Source organism: Hypanus sabinus, chromosome 12 (assembly GCF_030144855.1).
Source record: "Hypanus sabinus isolate sHypSab1 chromosome 12, sHypSab1.hap1, whole genome shotgun sequence".
NCBI classification, from domain to species: Eukaryota; Metazoa; Chordata; class Chondrichthyes; order Myliobatiformes; family Dasyatidae; genus Hypanus; species Hypanus sabinus.
Window position 1 is genome coordinate 1,920,914 of NC_082717.1, and position 22,640 is coordinate 1,943,553.

General features: G+C 43.6%; 1 protein-coding gene across 1 annotated transcript in view; it reads left to right on the forward strand.

The window, feature by feature from the left end:
* The first annotated feature begins 236 nt into the window (after positions 1-236).
* Positions 237-22,640, forward strand: part of LOC132403305 (adenylate cyclase type 8-like) — a 191,743-nt gene continuing 169,339 nt past the window's right edge. The window contains exons 1-3 of the mRNA XM_059986758.1: positions 237-1,058; positions 17,914-18,063; positions 21,275-21,399. Coding sequence (XP_059842741.1) covers positions 237-1,058; positions 17,914-18,063; positions 21,275-21,399 — 1,097 coding nt within the window. The remainder of the gene's footprint in view (positions 1,059-17,913; positions 18,064-21,274; positions 21,400-22,640) is intronic.

Consider the following 22,640-nt stretch of genomic DNA (forward strand, 5'->3'; position numbering starts at 1 on the left):
GAGAGAGAGCGGGGTAGGAGATCGTGCGGAGGTCGAGGCTCGTGGACCCGTTCGCCGTTGTAATGATCGAAGTCGATTGGTTGGATTTGGAACTGGCTGCTGGTGTCTAGCGACACTGTGAGGTGGGTGGTTGCTGGGAGCGGACCGAGAGGAATGGCGCTCCCCCGTCGCCGCATGGCTGAAGGTGGAAAGGCTGGTGGTTAGTCTCGGGGAGTTGGACCCTCCACCACAACGTAATGGAAACATTACACGAGAATTCCGAGTTCAAGGTCCCCATGCGGCCGATTCAAGATCAGGCTGAATCTCAACAAGTATTTCAGTGGCAAAAAGTTACCAGGTTCTTCGGCAAGAGGAAGGAATCACTGTCCAATGCCGCCAGCTTCCCAAAGTACAAAATCTCCTTCAAAAAAGAATACGTTTACAAAATTAACCGGCAGATCCTGTCTAATATCTCCACCAAGGCGGGCTCCGTCTATCCTTGCATCGACCAGGATGAGTCTGCAGACAACACCGTGACCCAGTTCTTCGTGTCGACGGGTTACAGTTACCGGGGGCTACTGTTCCCCACCTTAAACCACTCCTTCAGATCTAAGGAGCTGGAGAAACTGTACCAAAGCTACTTCGCCCGCCAACGGCGGAATTCTGTCGTGGTGATGAACTTGATAGACTGCTTGACCAAGCTCACCATTCTGATGGTGTATTATTTCCTATCGCCCCAGCTGGTCGAACCCACGAAGAGTGGGCTAACGGGCCTCATCATCCTCTTTTCAGCAATGCTGTGTTTCATGGTCCAGGCCGGCAAAGACGCCATCTCGCACAACTACCTGCAATACATTGGCCTCGCCACCTGGTTCTACCAGACTCTACAGATTCTCCTGGTGGTGGGGGTGGGCTTGGAGACCAACGAGACGTGGTACATTCTCTACATTGTGTTCGGCACCTATACCATGCTGCCTCTGCCGCTGCTCTGGAGTATCCTAGCTGGTACCCTCTCATCAGTCGGCCACCTACTCGTCGAGGGATTCCGCTACTCACAAGGTGTAATTTTCACTCACCAGGTACCTGACGGCGCTTTTGCTTTTGTGTCTCATAGCACAGAAATTGACCCATTTGGCCCACCCAATCCATACAATCCCGATCTTTATCCTTGTTCCACCATCTGCCCCTGGACAATATCCATCCATGCCCTTCCTATCCATGTACTTAATTAAACCTCTTAAATGTTGGCAATCAAACCTGTATCCACCACTGTCTTTGGCGGCTTGTTCATTGACTGTATGCCAGAAAGGCACCCAGTGCTCCAAATTGGCCTCAGCAAGATCTTATACAACTTCAGCATAACATCCCAACTTCTGTGCTCAATACTGACTTATAAAGGCCAATGTACCAAAAGTCCAAACATAAAACTGCAATAATTCATACTTGTTAAATTAAATTAAATTCCAACCTCCATCTTTCAGCACGTTTTCCAGCTGGCCCAGATTATGCAAGCTTTGATAGCATTCCTTGTTCTCTATTAAGTCCTCAGTCTTGTTATCCACATATTTGCTGGTCCAGTTTACCACATTATCATCCAGATCATTGATATATGGTAAACAACAAAGGATTCAGCACCGATCCCTGTGGCACATCAACAGTTCACTGATCATAGGCCTTCAGTCACAGAGGCAACCATCTACTACCACTCATTGTCTTCTCCCACAATATGGAATCCAATTTACTATCTCACCCTGAATGCCAAGTAACTAAATATTCTTGACCAGCCTCGTATGTGGGACCTTGTCAAGAGCCTTGTTAAAGTGCATGTAGACTCAAAAGTTTAAAGTAAATTTGTTATCAAAGTGCATAAATGTCACCATATTCAACCCTGAGATAAATGTTATGGTGGGCATACTCAGCAAATTTTTTGAATAGTAATTAGAACAGGATCAATGAAAGACCAACCAGTGTGCAGAAGACACAGTATGTTAAGTTCTTGACACAATATGTAGATAACCCTGCAAGAGGAGAGACTGTACTTGATTTAGTATTGGGAAATGCACCCGGTCAGGTGTCAGATCTCTCAGTGGGAGAGCATTTTGGAGATAGTTATAATTCTATCTCCTTTACAATAGTATTGAAGAGAGATAGGAACAGACAAATTAGAAAAATGTTCTATTGAAGTAAAGGGGATTATGAGGCTATCAGACAGGAACTTGGAAGCTTAAGAGCAAAAGGATAGTAAGGGATAAAATTGGTCCTCTTGAAGATCAGAGTGGTCAGCTATGTATGGAACCAAAAGAAATGGGGGAGATCTTAAATGGGTTTTTTGCACCTGTATTTACTAAGGAAATGGTGTGGAGTTAATGGAAATAAGGCAAACGAGTAGTGAGGTCATGGAACCTATACAGATTGAAGAGGAGAAGATGCATGCTATCTTGAGACAAATCAGTAAATAAATCCCCAGGACCTGACAGGGTATTCCCTCGGACCTTGAAGGAGACTAGTGTTGAAATTGCAGTGGCACTGGCAGATATATTTAAAATGTCGGTATCTATGGGTAAGGTGCCGGAGGATTGGAGGATAGCTCATGTTGTTCCGTTGTTTTAAAAAGGCTCTAAAAGTAATCCGGGAAATTATCGGTTGGTAAATTTGACGTTGGTAGAAGGTAACTTATTGAAAGGAGTACTAAGAGATAGGATCTACAAGTATTTAGATAGACAGGGACTTATTAGGGAGAGTCAACATGGCTTTGTGTGTGGTAGGTCATGTTTAACAAATCTATTAGAGTTTTTCGAGGAAGTTACTAGGAAAGTGGATGAAGGGAAGGCAGTGGATGTTGTCTACATGGACTTCAGTAAGGTCCTGCATGGGAGGTTAGTTAGGAAGATTCAGTCGCCAGGTCTACATGGTGAGGTAATAAATTGGATTAGACATTGGATCAATGGGAGAAGCCAGAGAGTGGTAGTGGAGGACTGCTTCATTGGGTGGAGGCCTGTGACTAATGGTGTGCCACAGGGATCAGTGCTGGGTCCATTGTTATTTGTCATCTATATCAATGATTGGGATGATAATATGGTAAATTGGATCAGCAAATTTAGATAGATAGAGATAGATAGATAGATAGATAGATAGATAGATAGATAGATAGATAGATAGATAGATAGATACTTTATTCTTCCCCAAGGGGAAATTCAACATTTTCCAGTGTCCCATACACTTATTGTAGCAAAACTAATTACATACAGTATTTAACTCAGTATAAATATGATATGCATCTAAAATCACCCTCCCAAAAAGCATTAATAAAATAGCTTTTAAAAAGTTCTTAAATAGTTTACTAAAGTGCATTGAGTGTTAACTTAAGCTCAGTCCTAACCCTGGTACTTTAACATGTCTTGCCCCTGGTGGTTGAATTGTAGAGCCAAATGGCGTTGGGGAGTAATGATCTCTTCATCCTGTCTGAGGAGCATTGCATTGACAGCAACCTGCCGCTGAAGCTGCTTCTCTGTCTCTGGATGGTGCTGTGCAGAGGATGTTCAGGGTTTTCCATGATTGACTGTAGCCTACTCAGCGCCCTCCGCTCTGCCACCGATGTCATACTCTCCAGTTCTGTGCCCATGACAGAGCCCGCCTTCCTAACCAGCTTATTAAGACATGAGGCGTCCCTCTTCTTAATGCTGCCTCCCCAGCATGCCACCACAAAGAAGAGGGCGCTCTCCACAACTGACCAATAGAACATCTTCAGCATCTCACTACAAATATTGAATGACGCCAGCTTTCTGAGGAAGTACAGTCAACTCTGTGCCTTCCTGCACAGGGCATCTGTGTTGGCAGTCCAGTCTAGCTTCTCGTCTAACTGCACTCCCAGATACTTGTAGGACTTAACCTGCTCCACACATTCTCCATTAATGATCACTGCAGATAATACAAAGATTGGAGGTGCAGTGGACAGTGAGGAAGGTTTTCAAAGCTTGCAGAGGGATCTAGACCAGCTGGAAAAATAGGCTGAAAAATGGCAGATGAAGTTTAATACAGACGAGTATGAGGTATTGCACTTTAGAAGGAAAAACCAAGGTAGAACATACAAGGTAAATGGTAGGGCACTGAGAAGTGCAGTAGAACAGAAGGATCTAGGAATACAGATACAAAATTCCCTAAAAATGGCGTCACAGGTCGATAGGGTAATAAAGAGAGCTTTTGGTACATTGGCCTTTATAAATCAAAGTATTGAGTATAAGAGTTGGAATGTTATGGTGAGGTTGTAAAAAAGGCCAAATTTGGAGTATTGTGTGCAGTTCTGGCCAGCAAATTACAGGAAGGATATTAATAAGGTTGAAAGACTGCAGAGAAGATTTACAAGGGTGTTGCAGGGACTTGAGAAACTGAGTTACAGAGAAAAGTTGAATAGGTTCGGAATTTATTCCCTGGAGCATAGAAGAATGAGGGGAGATTTGATAGAGGTATATAAAATTATGATGGGTATGGATAGAGTGAATGCAAGCAGGCTTTTTCCACTGAAGCTCGGGGAAGAAAAAAACAGAGGACATGGGCTAAGGGTGAAGGGGGAAAAGTTTAAAAGGATCATTGGGGAGGCTTCACGCAGAGAGTGGTGGGAGTATGGTTTTATATTGCTGTATTTCTATACTATTCTTGGTTGGTGCGACTGTAACAAAACCCAATTTCTGTCGGGATCAATAAAGTATGTCTGTATGTCTGAATGAGCTGCCAGATGAAATGGTAAATGTGGGCTCACTTTTAGCATTTAAGGAAAACTTGGACAGGCACATGGGTGAGAGGTGTATGGAGGGATATGAGCCAGGTGCGGGTCGGGGACTAGGCAGAAAAATGGTTGGGCACAGCCAAGAAGGGCCAAAAGGCCTGTTTCTGTGCTGTAATGTTCTATGGTTCTTAAATTGGAAAAGATTTCAGGGAAAGGTATGGAAGAAATGTGGCAAATGTCCAGGCAGGGGATATTTGTGCTGAGTTCTCCATAGGTACGTTCCAATGAGACAGGGAAGTTATGGCAGGGTACAGGAACAGTTGTGTACAAAGGCTGTAGTAAATCTAGTCAAGAAGAAAAGAACAGCTTACGATAGGTTCAGAGAGCTAGGTAATGTTAGTGATCTAGGAGATTATAAGGCTAACAGGAAGAAGCTTGAGGAAATTAGAAGAGCCAGAAGGGGCCATGAGAAGGCCTTGGTGGGCAGCATTAAGGAAAACCCCAAGGCATTCTACAAGTATGTGAAGAGCAAGAGGATAAGATGTGACAGAATACGACCAATCAAGTGTGACAGTGGAAAATGTGTGTATGGAACTGGAAAAAATAGCAGAGGTACTTGATGAACACATTACTTCAGTATTCACTATGGAAAAGGATCTTGGTGATTGTGATGACTTGCAGCAGACTGAAAAGCTTGAGCATGTAGATATTAAGAAAGAGGATGTGCTGGAGCATTTGGAAAACATCAAATTGGATAAGTCACCGGGACCAGATGAGGTGTACCCCAGGCTGCAGTGGGAGGTGAGGGAAGAGATTACTGAGCCTCTGGCGATGATCTTTGCATCATTAATGGGGATGGGAGAGGTTCTGGAGGATTGGAGGGTTGGGGATGTTGTTCCCTTATTCAAGAAACAGAGTAGATCCATATCTGTCTTGCCTACAGAAGGCAAAGAGTGGTTGTAGATGGTTCATATTCTGCATGGAGGTCAGTGACCAGTGGTGTGTCTCAGGGATCTGTTCTGGGACCCTTACTCTTCGTGATTTTTATAAATGACCTGGATGAGGAAGTGCAGGGATGGGTTAGTAAGCTTCCTGATGACACAAAGGTTGGAGGTGTTGTGGATAGTGTGGAGTGCTGCCAGAGGTTATAACAGGACATTGATAGGATGCAAAACTGGGCTGAGAAGTGGCAGATGGAGATCAACCCAGGTAAGTGTGAGGTGGGTCATTTTGGTAAGTCAAATATGATGGCAGAATATAGTATTAATGGCAAGATTCTTGGCAGTGTGGAGGATCAGAGGGATCTTGGGGTCCAAGTCCATAGGACCCTCAAAGCAGCTGCACAGGTTAACTCTGTGGTTAAGAAGGTATACAGTGTATTGGCCTTCATTAATCATGGAATTGAATTTTGGAGCCAAGAGGTAATGTTGCAGCTATATATGTCTTAAGGGGGGGGGGCGCTGAAGGCAGACCCAAATGCAAGACACAGACACTTAAGTACTAGGAACTGGACTGGACTAGAGTTTGGAACAGGACAGGACACAGACTAGGAGCTAGGACAGAAACAGAGACTTTGGCTAGGAAAGTGGAACCAGGACGAGCTGGGAAGTCGGAGCCTGGGCTTGGACTCCGAGCCAGAGACTGGACAAGGACCCAGAACCTGGGTCTTGACTTGGCCTCGAACCCCAGAACCAGGTGAGGACATGACTTGGCTGCCAGACTAGGTGTGGAACTGCTGCACAGGACAAGGCACATGGTCTGGGCAAGAACCTTGACTTGATCTTGGAGAGAGAGAGAGAACACAGAGCCAGGACCCCTCCTTAGGAATAGGACATAGGACCAGGACTCATACACAGAATACAGAGAGACAGTTCCCAACACAAGGTAGCAGCAAACAGCCAGACCTACCTAACAAAGGCATGGACACAGAGATAGTTCCTTATCTAGACATAGCAAGGCTCCACTCTCACTCTAGCAGTAGAACTTGACAGCAATACAGACAAGGCCCCAGGCAAAGGCTTCAGGAGGAGGGAAAGGGAACAGTCCAGCAAAAATGAAGCTGAACCCAGGAGCTATTTATGTGGCCAGCCCAAAATGAGAATCAGGTGCCTCTATTAGAGCACTCAACAGAGCAAGGGAAAACCGGAAAACCCGGAATAAGGAACAATGGACTGGACCGTGAACCAGAATATGGACTTCACAAACCGGACCATGACAATATAGGACCCTGGTCAGACCCCACTTGGAGTACTGTGCTCAGTTCTGTTTGCCTCACTACAGGAAGGATGTGGAAACCATAGAAAGGATGCGGAGAAGATTTACAAGGATGCTGCCTGGATTGGGGAGCATGTCTTATGAAAGCAGGTTGAGTGAACTTGGCCTTTTCTCCTTGGAGCAAAGGAGGATGAGAGGTGACCTGATAGAGGTGTATAAGATGATGAGAGGCATTGATCATGTGGATAGTCACCCAGGGTGAAATGGTTGCCACAAGAGGACACAAGTTTAAGGTGCTGGGGAGCAGGTACAGAGGAGATGTCAGGGTTAAGTATTTTATGCAGAGAATGGTGAGTGCGTGGAATGGGCTGCCGGCAACGGTGGTGGAGGTGGATACAATAGGATCTTTTAAGAGACTTTTGGATAAGTACATGGAGCTTAGAAAAATAGAGGGCTATAGGTAAGCCTAGTAATTTCTAAGGTAGAGACATGTTCGACACAACTTTGTGGGCCAAAGTGCCTTTATTGTGCTGTAGGTTTTCTATTTTTGTACAACAAACACAGATAGAAATAAATAGCAATAAATAATGGGAGCATGAGAAAATGAGATAAAGTCCTTAAAATGAGATTATTGGCTGTGGGAACATCACAGTGGGTGTAGCTGTCCCCTTTAGTTCAAGAGACTGATGGTTGAGGGGTACTAACTGTTCTTGATCCCGGTGTTGCAAGTCCTGAGGCACTTGTATCTTCTACCTGATGGCAGCAGCAAGAAAAAAGCATGGCCTGGCTGGTGAGGATCTCTGATGATGGATGCTGCTTTCTTCCAATAGTGTTTCATGTTGATATGCTCAGTGGTTGGGAAGGCTTTACCCATGACATACTGGGCCAAATCCACTAACTTTTGTAGTACTTTCCATTCAAAGGCATTGGTGTTTCGATATCAGACCGTGATGCAGCCAGTCAATACACACTCTAGAAGTTCGTCATAGTTTTTAGATGTCTTGCCGAATCTGTAGAGGTGCTGCTGTGTTCTCTTTACAATTGCACTTACACACTGGGTCCAGGACAAATCGTCTGAAATAGTAACACCTATGAACATAAGAGGTGAATCCTCTCCAACTGTAATCCTCTGTTGAGGAGTAGCTCATGGACCTTTTAGATTTCCCTCTCCCAAAGTCTACAGTCAGTGCCTTGATCTTGCTGACATTGAGTGAGAGGTTGTTGTTATGACACCACTCAACTAAATTTTTAATCTCCCTCCTGGATGCTGATTCATCACCATCTTTGATTCGGCCCACAATCAGCAAACTTGAATATGATATGGAGGTGTGTTTAGCTACTCCGTCATAAATATAAAGTGAGTAGAGCAGGGGACTATGCACGCAGCCCTCTTGTGCACCTATGCTGATGGAGATCGTGGAGGAGCTGCTGTTGCCAATCCAAAAATGTATTGAGGCCACGGTCTTGGAGCTTATTGATTAGTTTTGAGGTATTGAATTATTTGTTTTGATGGTATTGAATGCTGAGCTGTGTGTTCACCGAGTTACCCTACCTAATTGGGATCCTGCCAAACTACGCTCTATTATCATTCGCTTTTATGACTATCAGATTAAAGAACAGATCCTTCGTGAATCAAGGAAAAAACACATATTACAATTTTGTGGTCAACAGTTTCTATCGTTCAAGGTTATCCACCAAAAGTTTTAAGAGCTAGACAGGCTTTTAAAGAGGTCATGTCTGATATTTTTAAGCTTGGCTGTCGCCTTTCTCTCAGAGATCCGTGTAAACTCAAGGTTACTACTTCTGATAATAAGGTTTCTTGGTTTACGAAGCCTGAAAAAGCTAAGAAATTTTTACATAGTTTCCATGCTTAAATTCAACCTTGAGTTGCTTTATGCTAAATGTTTTAATTTCAGGTGTTCAATCAAGTAATTGGCGCTTTGTTGATAACAAGGTTTCTTGGTTTTACGAAGTTTTAATCATTTGTTTGATTAAGTAACTGGTGCCTTGTTATCTTTCAAACTGCAAAATATGCAGGCAGACTGCATCCATTTTCTCTTTTGTTGTTTTCTGCCTTTATATGGGTCCTCTAATGTTACTTTCTCGCAGCTCTTTTTAAACAAAACGTTATATTCTCTCAGTGTTATTTTTATTTTTACCTTCCTTTCAGTAATTTGACTGAAAGTAATTATGTAGTGTATACATGTAGTAATTACTGAGGAATAAGGTGTTTTGCTTTACTTTAAATTCATTCGGACTTTTCCTATCTTTTGATTATCTATACACTTTTCAGTCTTTTACTGTTTTTCAATAGTATACAATATTCTATTGCTGGTTTTTGGTTTTTTTCAATATTTTACATTTTGTCATTTTGTTTTTTTTCTCCCTTGAATGCTTTAAATTAGCCAGGCAGGAAGTTATCTAAACCGTTTCCCTTTCTAATTATTTTCTATTTGTTTCTTTACTTCTCTTTTTTTTGCACCCGCGAGTATATGTTGTTTTGCTTATTGATTTTCCTTATCTGTCTTTCCTTTTTACCGAGACTAATACTTATATTTTCCCATGGTTTTTTCTCGTAAATAGCAAACTTATTTACTTTGATATTTTGTTTTTGTATACATATATTTACAATTGTGTATTCAGCACAGCTATACATATATATTTTTAGGAGCCACTGGAGTTTTGGGTTGGGAACGTTAGAATTAGTCTTCAGCCTCCCTTGGCTGATTTTTTCTCTTTGGGGGGAAGGAGGGGGGAAATGGGTTCTTCCATAAAGCTGGAGGCTTTTACTGTTTTATTTATTCACTATCTACATGTTTGTGATTACCTTTTATACATTACTAAAGGATACTTGATGGATTCTTTTATTAATACACTCAGCTTTAATGTGAAAGGTCTAAATAACCCTGTTAAACGAAATAAGATTTTCTCTTATATCAGGAAACTTAAAACTCGTATAATCTTTCTCCAAGAAACCTATATTCGTAAAGATGATATTTCACGCTTTTTCAAAGGATGGAAGGGTATACATTTTCACTCACCCTCTCAATCTTTGGTAGTTGGTAGGGGGTTGACTTTTTTTTAATATAAAAAATTTCTTTTATGATATATGACCTTTCTTTAAATTTTTGATTACAGAGTTGTATACCTTTATGTGTTATGCTATAATATTTTGATCAATTTTATTACAATATATGAATGTACACAAGTTACGTTGAGATATATCTATGTGTTGCACTCTGTAAATCTTGTTTTTTTTTCTTCTGAATAAAAATATTGTAAAAAGAAACAAATGCTGAGCTGTAGTTGATAAAGAGCATCTTGATGTCCAGATATTCCAGGATTGAGTGAAGAGCCAATGAGATGGCATCTGCTGTGGACTTGTTGTTCTGGTAGGCAAATTGGAGTGGATCCATGTTGCTTCTCAGCAGTAGCTGGTATGTTTCATCAACAGCCTCTCAAAACACTTCATCAGTGTGGATGTAAGTGCAAATGGGCAATAGTTGTTGGGGCAAGAAACCATCCTCTTCTTCGGCACCAGTATATTTAAAGCCTGCTTGAAGCAGTTAGTTACTACACATTGCCAAAGCAAGAAGTTAAAGCTCTCAGTGAGCACACTGGCTTGTAGGTCAGTACAGACTTTAGTACATGGCCATGTACCTCATCTGGTTCAGATGCTTTCCGTGGATTCACCCTCCTGAAGGCAGCCCACACATCAGATACTGAGATCAAAGGATTGTCAGGAGACATGGGGGTTCACAATGGTCCTTTCATGTTCTGACTGTCACAGTGAGTGCAGAAGGCATTGAGCTCATCTGCAAGTGAAACCCTGAAGACTCCTATGTTGCTTGATTTAGCTTTGTAGGAGGTTACAGCATTCAAACCCTGCCATTGATGTTGATTATCCTTCATTGATTCATTTCATATTTGGTCTGGAATCTCCACTTCATCTGGGAAATGGCTTCCCAGAGATCATACCTGCACCTCTTGGTCTCTAGACTTGAATGTCTCAGATCTGGCCCTCAGCAAATTTCGGATCTCATGGTTCATCCAGGACTTCTAATTGGGGAACTTTTCTGTAACCTTCTTGAAAAGCTCTAAAAGATTGGTTAGACCTAAAAGACACAAAACTATCTTGCCTATTCCTAATCAGCCCCTGTCTAGAATACCTTCCAAAAGTTCATTCACTTACTGGCCTGTAATTTCCTCACTTGATCTTGGAGCCTTTCTTGAACAATGGAACCTGAGCTATCCACCAGTCCTTTGCCACAAGGACGTTTGCCAGCGACTGTGCAATTTTTGTACTAGCCTCCCACAAGGTCCAAGGGGGCACCTTGTCAGGCCCTAGGGATTTATCCATTCCTAGAGCATGGGGTTTAGATGGGGTGGAGTTTGTTAGGTGTGTTCGAGAAGGTTTCTTGACACGATATGTAGATAAGCCTACAAGAGGAGAGGCTGAACTTGATCTGGTATTGGGAAATGAACCTGGTCAGGTGTCAGATCTCTCAGTGGGAGAGCATTTTGGAGATAGTGATCTCAATTCTATCTCCTTTACCATAGCATTGGAGAGGGATAGGAACAGACAAGATAGGAAAGCTCCCCAATCCAGGCAACATCCTTGTAAACCTCTTCTGCACCCTTTGTACGGTTTCTACATCCTTGATGCAGCCTTGTGGAACACCAGTGTTTAGAATAAATGTGTTTGTCAGCAAATCAAGGATCCACTTGCAAAGAGAGATGTTGAGTCACAGATTTAAGTGGTTGCTAGAAAAGCAGAACTGTAGTCAATGAACGGTGTCTAAACAAAGATGTATTTATTGTTCATATGCTCCAGAGATGAGTGTAGGGCCGGAAGATAGCATCCACAGTAGATCTTTTTTGACAGTTGACAAGTTGCAATGATTGAGTTTGTCTGGGAGGCTGGAGTTGACCAGCCTCTCTAAACAATTCATGAAGTCAGTGCCACAGGGCTGGAGCTGTTATGGGATGTTACCTTATTTTTAGACCGTAAGAACATAAGACATAGGAGGAACATTAGGCCATTTGACCCATTGAGACTTCTCCATCATTCCATCATGGCTGAATTTATTAACCCTCTCAATCCCATTCTGCTCCCTTCTCCCTGTACAGCCCTGACTAATACAGAACCTATCAACATCAACTTTAAATATACCCAATATCTCGGCCTCCACAGCCATTTGTGACAATGAATTCCACCTACTCACTACTGTCTGGCTAAAGAAATTCCTTCTCACCTCTGTTCTAAAGGAATGTCCTTTACCTGAGAATCCTCCACTTTAGGAAATATCCTCTCCACATCTGCTATATCTAGGCCTTTCACTATTTGATATATTTTAAAGAGATCACCCCTCATTGTTCTAAACTACAGCGAGTGCAGGCAGGCTCAGAGCCATCAAAAACTACTCATATGATAATCTATTCATTACCGGTAGCATTCCCTTGAACTTCCTCTGGACCCATTACAACGCTAGCATATCCTTTTTGAGATAAGGGGCCCAAAACTGCTTACTGTGCTGTCTGACGAAGGCCTTATAAAGCCTCCGCATTGCAATCTTCTTGTCCTCTCAAAATTTTCCTTTGGTTCCAGGATACTGAAAGAAGGTAGGAACCTCAGACTGAAGCAGGGAGATGTTATAATATCAGGAGCATCCCTCATCAGCTAATCTGCACAGGATATAAGGATGCGGTCAGAGACACATCCAGGCTAGATGCTTCCTGCAGACTCACTCTCTTGAAGTCTGATCTTATATTCACAATGGTGACTTGGATGTAGGAGCATTGGAGGCTGCCGGGGTGAGGAGTGACTTTCCATTCCTCTTCTTTCCAAAATGAGCATAGAATTTATCAAGCTCATTGAGAAATTATGGATGCTGTCTGACCTTGTTTTACATACTGTGTATGTTACAATATGTCAGCTGTGCTGGTCTGGTCTGAGACCCCATTTTAGAGTGGTTTTGCCTTGTGGCATCCCTGCTAGGTTTACAGAGATCATATCTAATCAAGTCATAGATTCATAGAAAAGTACAGCGCAGAATCAGGCTCTTTGGTCTATCTAGTCCATGCTGAGCCAATTAAACTGCTTAATCCCATCGACTTGCACTGGACCATACATTTCCATACCCCTTCCATTCAGGTACCTATCCAAACTTTCTTAAACTTTGAAATTGAGCTCGTATGCACTACTTGTGCTGGCAGATCGTTCCACACTCACCACCCTCTGAGTGAAGAAAGTTTCCTTCATGTTCCTCTTAAACCATAGAACCATAGAACATTACAGCACAGTACAGGCCCTTCAGCTCTCCATGTTGTACCGACCCATATAATCATTAAAAAGAGTATTAAACCCACACTACCCCATAAACCCTCTATTTTTCTTTCATCCATGTGCCTGTCCAAGAGGCTGTTAAATACCCCTAATGTTTTAGCCTCCACCACCATTCCTGGCAAGTCATTCCAGGCACTCACAACCCTCTGTGTAAAAAACTTACTCCTGATGTCTCCCCTAAACTTCCCTCCCTTAATATTGTACATGTGCCATCTGGTGTTTGCTATTGGTGCTCTGGGAACCAGGTACTGACTATCCACCCTATCTATGCCTCTCATAATCTTGTAGACCTCTATCAAGTCCCCTCCCATTCTTCTATGTTCTAAAGAGAAAAGTCCCAGCTCAGCTAACCTTGCTAAATACGGCTTGTTCTCCAATCCAGGCAACATCCTGGTAAATCTCCTCTGCACCCATTCCATAGCTTCCACATCCTTCCTATAATGAGGTGACCAGAATTGAACGCAATACTCTAAGTGCGGTCTCACCAGAGATTTGTAGAGTTGCAACATGACCTCTCGACTCTTGAACTCAATCCCCCTGTTAATGAAGCCTAGCATCCCATAGGCCTTCTTAACTACCCTATCAACCTGTGCAGCGACCTTGAGGGATATATGGATTTGAACCCCAAGGTCCCTTTGTTCATCCACACTCTTAAGTAACTGACCATTAATCCTGTACTCAGTCTTCTGGTTTGTCCTTCCAAACTGCATCACCTCACACTTATCCGGATTAAACTCCATCTGCCATTTTTCTACCCAACTCTGCAGCCTGACTATATCCTCTTGTAATCTTTGACAACCTGCAGCTCCATTCACAACTTCCCCAATCTTCGTGTCAACCGCAAACTTACTCACCCATCCTTCCACCTTTACATCCAGGTCAATTATAAAAATCACAAATAGCAGGGTCCCAGGACAAGATCCCTGTGGCACTCCACTATTCACCGACCTCCAGGCAGAATACTTTCCTTCCACAACTACCCTCTGCTTTCTTTCTTTAAGCCAATTTCTTTCTCCAAACAGCCACTTATCCCCTGCCTCATGACTTTCTGACTTTTCAAACTTCTCACCTTTCACTCTTAATCCAATATCTCTAGTTGTAGTCTCACCTAACCTCAGTGGAAAAAGCCTGCTCGCATTTATCCCATAGAACCATAGAACATTACAGCACAGAAACAGGTCCTTCATCCTTATTGGCTGTGCCGGACCATTTTTCTGCCTAGTCCCACTGACCAGCACCTGGACCATATCCCTCCATACACTTCTCATCCATGTACCTGTCCACATTTTTCTTAAATGTTAAAAGTGAGCCCACATTTACCACTTCATCTGGCAGCTCATTCCATACTCCCACCACTCTCTGTATGAGGAAGCCCCCCCCTGATGTTCCCTTTAAACTTTTCCCCCTTCACCCTTAACCCATGGCCTCTGGTTTTTTTTCTCCCCTAGCCCCAGTGGAAAAAGCCTGCTTGCATTCACTCTATCTATACCCATCATAATTTTATACACCTCTATCAAATCTCCCCTCATTCTTCTACGCTCCAGGGAATAAAGTCCTAACCTATTCAAGCTTTCTCTGAACCCGGAAGCATCCTTGTAACCCTTCTCTGCACTCTTTCAATCTTATTAATACCCTTCCTGTAATTCGGTGACCAAAACTGCACACAAAACTCCAAATTCAGCCTCACCAATGTCTTATACAACCTCACCATAACATTCCAACTCTTATACTCAATACTTTGATTTATAAAGGCCAATCTACCAAAAGCTTTCTTTTCTACCCTATCTACCTGTGATGCCACTTACAATGAATTATGGACCTGTATTCCCAGATTCTTTAGTTCTACCGCACTCCTCAGTGCCTTTTCGTTCACTGTGTAACACTTCCTCTGGCTGGTCCTACTGAAGTGCAACACTTCACACTTCTCCGCATTAAATTCCATGTGCCAATTTTCAGCCTATTTTTCCAGCTGGTCTAAATTCTGGTAGCTGGTCCATGATAACCTTCCTCGCTGTTCACTACACATCCAATTTTGGTGTTGTTACGAATTCCCGTAACTGGATCACTTACCAGCAAAGATAGAGAGGTCCTTTGAAGTCTGATGGTACTATTTTTAAAAGTATTTATTGATAAAGGGCACAAAAATAAGATTAATGCAAACGTACAGATAACATACGTCGTCAATACTAAATCTAAGCGCGGGTATAATAATAACCAATAAGAGATAGCTCTATCGTTGTCTAGGGGGTAATGTATTGTCCGATGGAAAGATAACAGTCACTATCAGTTCTTTCAAGCTGCAGCGTTGTTGGGATTAAAAGTGATGCGGTTTAAACTTGCCCCAGGTTTTTTAAGATGCCGATCCGTTGAGTCAGGGGAGTGGGCTTCCCTGTTGTTAGCTAAAAGCTGTTTTCCCATGGTTCCAGCCACGGAATCGAACGCACGTGGCTTCCTTCAGATGACTTCCTGCTGTTATGTGGTCACTTAACGTTTCTTCTGGTGCGTCTAAAGGGGTTGTTCCCCAGACCCTCTTTTATACTTCCTCACGGGGTCTCCGATGTCAATCAGGTTGGGATGATGCAATCCCTCAACCAGCCCACTCTGGTCATCCCCTGAGGGGCTTCAATGAATAGTACAGTACTCAATACACAACTTGGTCTTCTGGAGACAATAGCCATGTCCCGTAACTTTATATGGCCGGGGAAACGAGGCATTTTGCACGTCCCACTCTCATTTCCTGGGCCCCTTGACCCAACCCACCGGTGACCTTGCGATTCTCACAAAGGAGGGGGCTACGGACGTAACAGTGTCATCTGCAAAATTGCTGATCCAGTAATCCAGGTTATCATCCTGATCATTGATATAGAAGACAAGCAACAATGAACCCAGCTCCAATCCCTGTGGCACTCCAATTGTCACAGGCCTCCTGTCATAGAGGCAACTACAGGTTGTTCCTGGGTTATAAACGAGATCCCCTCCTAAGTCTGTCTTTAAGTCAGATTTATACGTAAGTTGGAACAGGTACATCTGGTCTTATTTAGTGTCAGTTAGTCACTGTATATAGTATATATTTTGCCTTTCTATGCAAATAATGATCATTCTAACCAAATTATCAATAGCCTTTCCATTGCAGTAATTAAACCACTGCATTGCTTCGTAATAATTGTATCTTTCATCGGGCCAGGGCTTTTCACATGCTCCATTATTCTCACTTTATCCTTTAAAATTGTTCCAATCGTTGACCAACTGCAGCCTAATGCTTTTCCAATGACCGATGGTGTTTCACCTCTTTCCGATTGCTTTATTATTTCCAGCTTATTTTCAATAGTGATCGTTTTCCTTTTCTTTGATCCATCACCAGCACTTGCATCGGATTTACGCTTTGGAGGCATGGCTACAAGGGTAAATAAGAGAAAATTTTAAGCCAGATACAAAGTTACACACTCAACACAGTGTTAATGGCAATGTGATCTGACTTAAAATGGCGGACGGCATTCTCCTTCCTCGAGCCGACAAACCGCTGAAGCCGCACAATATTTTCATGAGCGTCACAACGTAGTGCTTGTGTTCGCTATTACGAATCATTGTATTTAGCTCAAATTTTCAATATAATAGTCTTTATGGCAGTCCATTTGTAAGTACGAGTTGTCCATAAGTCAGATATTCGTAACCCGGGGATTGCCTGTATCTACTACCACTCTCTGTCTTCTCACGCGAAGCCAATGTCTAATACAATTTAATGCTGAGCGACTGAACCTTCTTGACCAACCACCCATGTGGACCTTCTCAAATCCCTTGCTAAAAGTCCATGTAGACAACATACGCTGTCTTGCCTTCATCAACATTTCTGGTAACTTCCTTGAAAAACTCTGTAAGATTGGTTAGACATGACCTACCACGCACGAAGCCATGCTGTCTATACCTAGTCAGTCCCTGTCTATACAAATACTCATATAGCTGGTCCCTTACAATACCTTCCAATAATATTTCTACTACTGATGTCAGGCCCTCCAGCCTATAATTTCCTGGTTTATTTTGAAGGTCAGGAAGTTCAGGGTCACCTGATTTGAACATTGAAGGTAGAGGTAAAAGCAATTTTACTACACGGTAGTGATATGATTAGCACAATCCTCTTACAGCTTAGGGTCAATTTGAATGTCATCTGAAAGCAGTCTGTACATCCTCCCTGTCGAATGTATGAGTTTTCTCTGGGTGCTCTGGTATCCTACCACAGCACAAAGATGTGTCTGTTAGTAGGTTAATTGGCCACGGTTTATTCTCCCATGATTAGGCTAGGGTTAAGTTGTCAGTCAACATGACTTGAATGGTGGAAGGGCCTATTCCAGGCTGTATCTCTAAATAAATAATTAAATATGATACATTAGAGCTTTTTAAGAGATGTTTAGATAGGCATAAGAATGTGCAGAGAATGGAAAGGTATGGACATTTTTTAGGCAGAAGGGATTACTTTAGTTAACCATTTGATTAATTGGTTTGGCACAACATTTTGTGGGCTGAAGGACCAGTTCTGGTACAATAATGTTCTAGGTGCTATGTTCAATGATGTGTAGTAGATCTCCTGCACCCGCAACGTTGTCAACTGTGCCTCCATCCCAATGTCCTCACGATGAGTCCTGTGTTCCCATTACAGATCTCTGTCAAAGTGCTTTTGTTGGCTTGCATGAACATCAGCAGTCTCTTTATCAGTTATCTCACTGACCGGGCACAGCGATTGGCTTTCCTGAAAACTAGACGGAGTATTGATGGCAGGCTGCAATTGGAGAAAGAAAACGAAAGACAGGTAACATCAGAGAACATTGTTGTCAGCTCAAAGACTAGTTCCCCATCCCACTGTCACTCCATGTCCCATCCCAATGTCCCTCCATATCCCCATCCCAACATCCCCCAATATAGCGGATTTCACCATCTCCCCATATCCCTGATTCCACCCTATCCCCAAATCCCATCCCACCATCATCCCATGTCCCCGATTCCACCATCTCCCCGTAACCCCATCCAACCATCTCTCCATATCCCCGATTCCACCATCTCCCCATAACCCCATCCAACCATCACTCCATATCCCCGATTCCACCATCTCCCCATAACCCCATCCAACCATCACTCCATATCCCCGATTCCACCATCTCCCCATAACCCCATCCAACCATCACTCCCTATCCCTGATTCCACCTGTTCATATTCCCAATTGCACTGCCTCCCCATATCTCCATCACATTGTCTGTTAATATCCCCTATTGCACAGTCTCCCCATATCCCCATCACATTGTTTGTTCATATCCCTCATGACACTGTTTGTTCCTATCCCCCATCACACTGTTTGTTCCTATTCCCCATCACACTGTCTGTTCATATCCCCCATCATACTGACTGTTCATATCCCCTATCACACTGTCTGTTCATATCCCCCATCACACTGTCTGTTCCTATCCCCCATCACATTGTCTCCCCATATCCCCATCACACTGTCTGTTCATATCCCCCATTGCACTGTCTGCCCATATCCCCATCACACTGTCTGTTCATATCCCCCATTGCACTGTCTGCCCGTATCCCCATCACACTGTCTGTTCATATCCCCCATTGCACTGTCTGCCCATATCCCCATCACACTGTCTGTTCATATCCCCCATTGCACTGTCTGCCCGTATCCCCATCACATTGTCTGTTCATATCCCTCATGACACTGTCTGTTCATATCCCCCATCACACTGTCTGTTCATATCCCCCATCATACTGTCTGTTCATATCCCTCATTGCACAGTCTCCCCATATCCCCATCACATTGTCTGTTCATATCCCCCATCACACTGTTTGTTCCTATTCCCCATCACACTGTCTGTTCATATCCCCCATCATACTGTCTGTTCATATCCCTCATCACACTGTTTGTTCCTATTCCCCATCACACTGTCTGTTCATATCCCCCATCATACTGACTGTTCATATCCCCCATCACACTGTCTGTTCATATCCCCCATCATACTGACTGTTCATATCCCCCATCACACTGTCTGTTCATATCCCCCATCATACTGACTGTTCATATCCCCTATCACACTGTCTGTTCATATCCCCCATCACACTGTCTGTTCCTATCCCCCATCACATTGTCTCCCCATATCTCCATCACACTGTCTGTTCATATCCCCCATTGCACTGTCTGCCCATATCCCCATCACACTGTCTGTTCATATCCCCCATTGCACTGTCTGCCCATATCCCCATCACATTGTCTGTTCATATCCCCCATCACACTGTCTGTTCCTATCCCCCATCACATTGTCTCCCCGTATCCCCCATCACACTGTCTGTTCATATCCCCCATTGCACTGTCTGCCCATATCCCCATCACACTGTCTGTTCATATCCCCCATTGCACTGTCTGCCCGTATCCCCATCACATTGTCTGTTCATATCCCTCATTGCACTGTCGCCATATCCCCATCACACTATCTGTTCATATCCCCTTTGCAACATCTCCCCATAACCCCCATCACACTGTCTGTTCATATCCCCCATCGCACTGTCTGCCCATATCCCCATCACATTGTCTGTTCATATCCCTCATTGCACCATCTCTCCATATCCCCCATCACACTGTCTGTTCATATCCCTCATTGCACTGTCGCCATATCCCCATCACACTATCTGTTCATATCCCCTTTGCAACATCTCCCCATAACCCCCATCACATTGTCTGTTCATATCCCTCATGACACTGTTTGTTCCTATCCCCCATCGCACTGTCTGTTAATATCCCCCATTGTACTGCCTCCCCATATCCCCATCACATTGTCTGTTCATATCCCTCATCACACTGTTTGTTCCTATCCCCCATCACACTGTCTGTTCATATCCCCCATCATACTGACTGTTCATATCCCCCATCACACTGTCTGTTCATATCCCCCATCATACTGACTGTTCATATCCCCCATCATACTGACTGTTCATATCCCCCATCATACTGACTGTTCATATCCCCCATCACACTGTCTGTTCATATCCCCCATCATACTGACTGTTCATATCCCCCATCATACTGACTGTTCATATCCCCTATCACACTGTCTGTTCATATCCCCCATCACACTGTCTGTTCCTATCCCCCATCACATTGTCTGTTCATATCCCCCATCATACTGATTGTTCATATCTCCCATTGCACTGTCTCACCATATCCCCATCACACTGTCTGTTCATATCTCCCATTGCACTGTCTGCCCATATCCCCATCACACTGTCTGTTCATATCCCCCATCAAACTGTCTGCCCGTATCCCCATCACGTTGTCTGTTCATATCCCTCATTGCACCATCTCTCCATATCCCCCATCACACTGTCTGTTCATATCCCTCATTGCACTGTCGCCATATCCCCATCACACTGTCTGTTCATATCCGCTTTGCAACATCTCCCCATAACCCCCATCACACTGTCTGTTCATATCCCCCATCGCACTGTCTTCCCATATCCCCATCACACTGTCTGTTCATATCCCCCATCGCACTGTCTTCCCATATCCCCATCACACTGTCTGTTCATATCCCCCATCGCACTGTCTTCCCATATCCCCATCACATTGTCTGTTCATATCCCCATCAGACTGTCTGTTCATATCCCCATCACACTGTCTGTTCATATCCCTCATTGCACCGTCTCCCCATATCCCCATCACACTGCCTGTTCATATCCCCCATCACAATGTCTGTTCATATCCCCATCACACTTGTCTGTTCATATTCCCCATCGCACCATCTCCCCATTTCCTCCAAGACACTGTTTCCACATATCTCTATTCCTACAGTGTCTGCATGTCCCACAATTTTATACTGTCCTTTAGTCGTGCTTAAGATCATGTCCCCTGTTGCTCAATAGCTGTAACAATGAGGTTTCTCTGTCTTTCTTTAGATAGTGAAGGGCACTGTGTTCTTTGGCTATTTTATGAAGAAAATCCTCCTTAGCTTTCCTCATTGTGCTTTAAACAGGAGAAGTTGGTACTGTCCGTGCTCCCACAGTTTATGATGCTTGAGATCGTTCGTGACATGTCTGAAGACGTGAGAATGCTGCAAGGTTTCCACAAGATCTACGTGCACCAGTATGAGAATGTCAGGTGAGCGTATATACATTGAAGACCCAGCTACCAGTTAGACAGATGGAAGTTGACATAAGCAGGAACCTCTGACCTGATTTATTATGCATTCGATCAGCAGAGATAAAACTCTGGGTGGATGTGGCATCATGGAGTGGTGTAGACTGCACCAAGTCTCTCAGTGCCAAAGCAAGGGGCCAGGGATAAGATGGACTGGCAGACTGCATGAATGGTGGCTGGGAGAGGTCTAGACTGATCTGTAGGGAACACCCTTTGAGTTGGTTATCAGGCTAGAAACAACGTTAGCCCTGTGGGTCAGAATGCAGAGGGGTGGAAGGAACATGGATGTGATGCGGATGTGGGATTGGGGAGATAGGAACAGGGATAGAATGCGAGAAACGGGAATGGAGGGATGGGAACTGGGATGTTATGTAGGTTTTGAAATGGGGTGACAGGAACTGGGATGTAATGTTGCAACTGGAATAAGGAGATGGGAACAGAGATTTCATGTGAGAATGGGGATATAAGAACTGGGATGTTATGTGGGAAAGGGAATGGGGAGATGGGAACAAGGATGTAATGTGGGAATGGGGAGAGGAACTGGGATGTAATGTGGGTGTGGGATTGGAGAAATTTGGATGTTATATGTGACATGAATAGGTAGATGGAAACGAATGTATTGTGATGGGATATTTTTCTCCCAGGGAGGGTAGCTGTGGAGATGGCTGCACTGGGTGGGGGTTGCTGAGGATTGTGTGAGGCTCTTGCTCTATGCTCGACTTTCTGTGACTTAGCTGTTTTTGGGAATGTGAATGGCAACAGTCTGTGTTTGTGTTGAAGACAGGCCGCTAATGTGTACTTGCTGGAGCTTAGAAGAAGGAGGGAGGGATCTCATTGAATTCTATTGAATATTAAAAGGCCTAGATGTAGAAAGGATGTTTCCTATAGTAGAGGGGTCCAGAGTCAGAGGAAATAGACTCAGAATAGCGGGACGTCCATTTCGAAAGACCATAAGAATTTAAGGTATATGAGTAAAATTAAGCCATTTGGCCCAGCACATCTGCTTCACCATTTCTTCATGGCTATTCAATTTCCTTCTTCTTGCTTTATCCCTTCTCCCTTTCTTCCCTTATGTCCCGACTAATCAAGAATCTGCCAACCTCTGCCTTAATTATACGCAATGACTTGGTTTTCACAGCTTGCTGTGGCAAAGAATTCCACAAATTCACCACTCTCTGGCTAAAGAAATCCTTTAACACAGT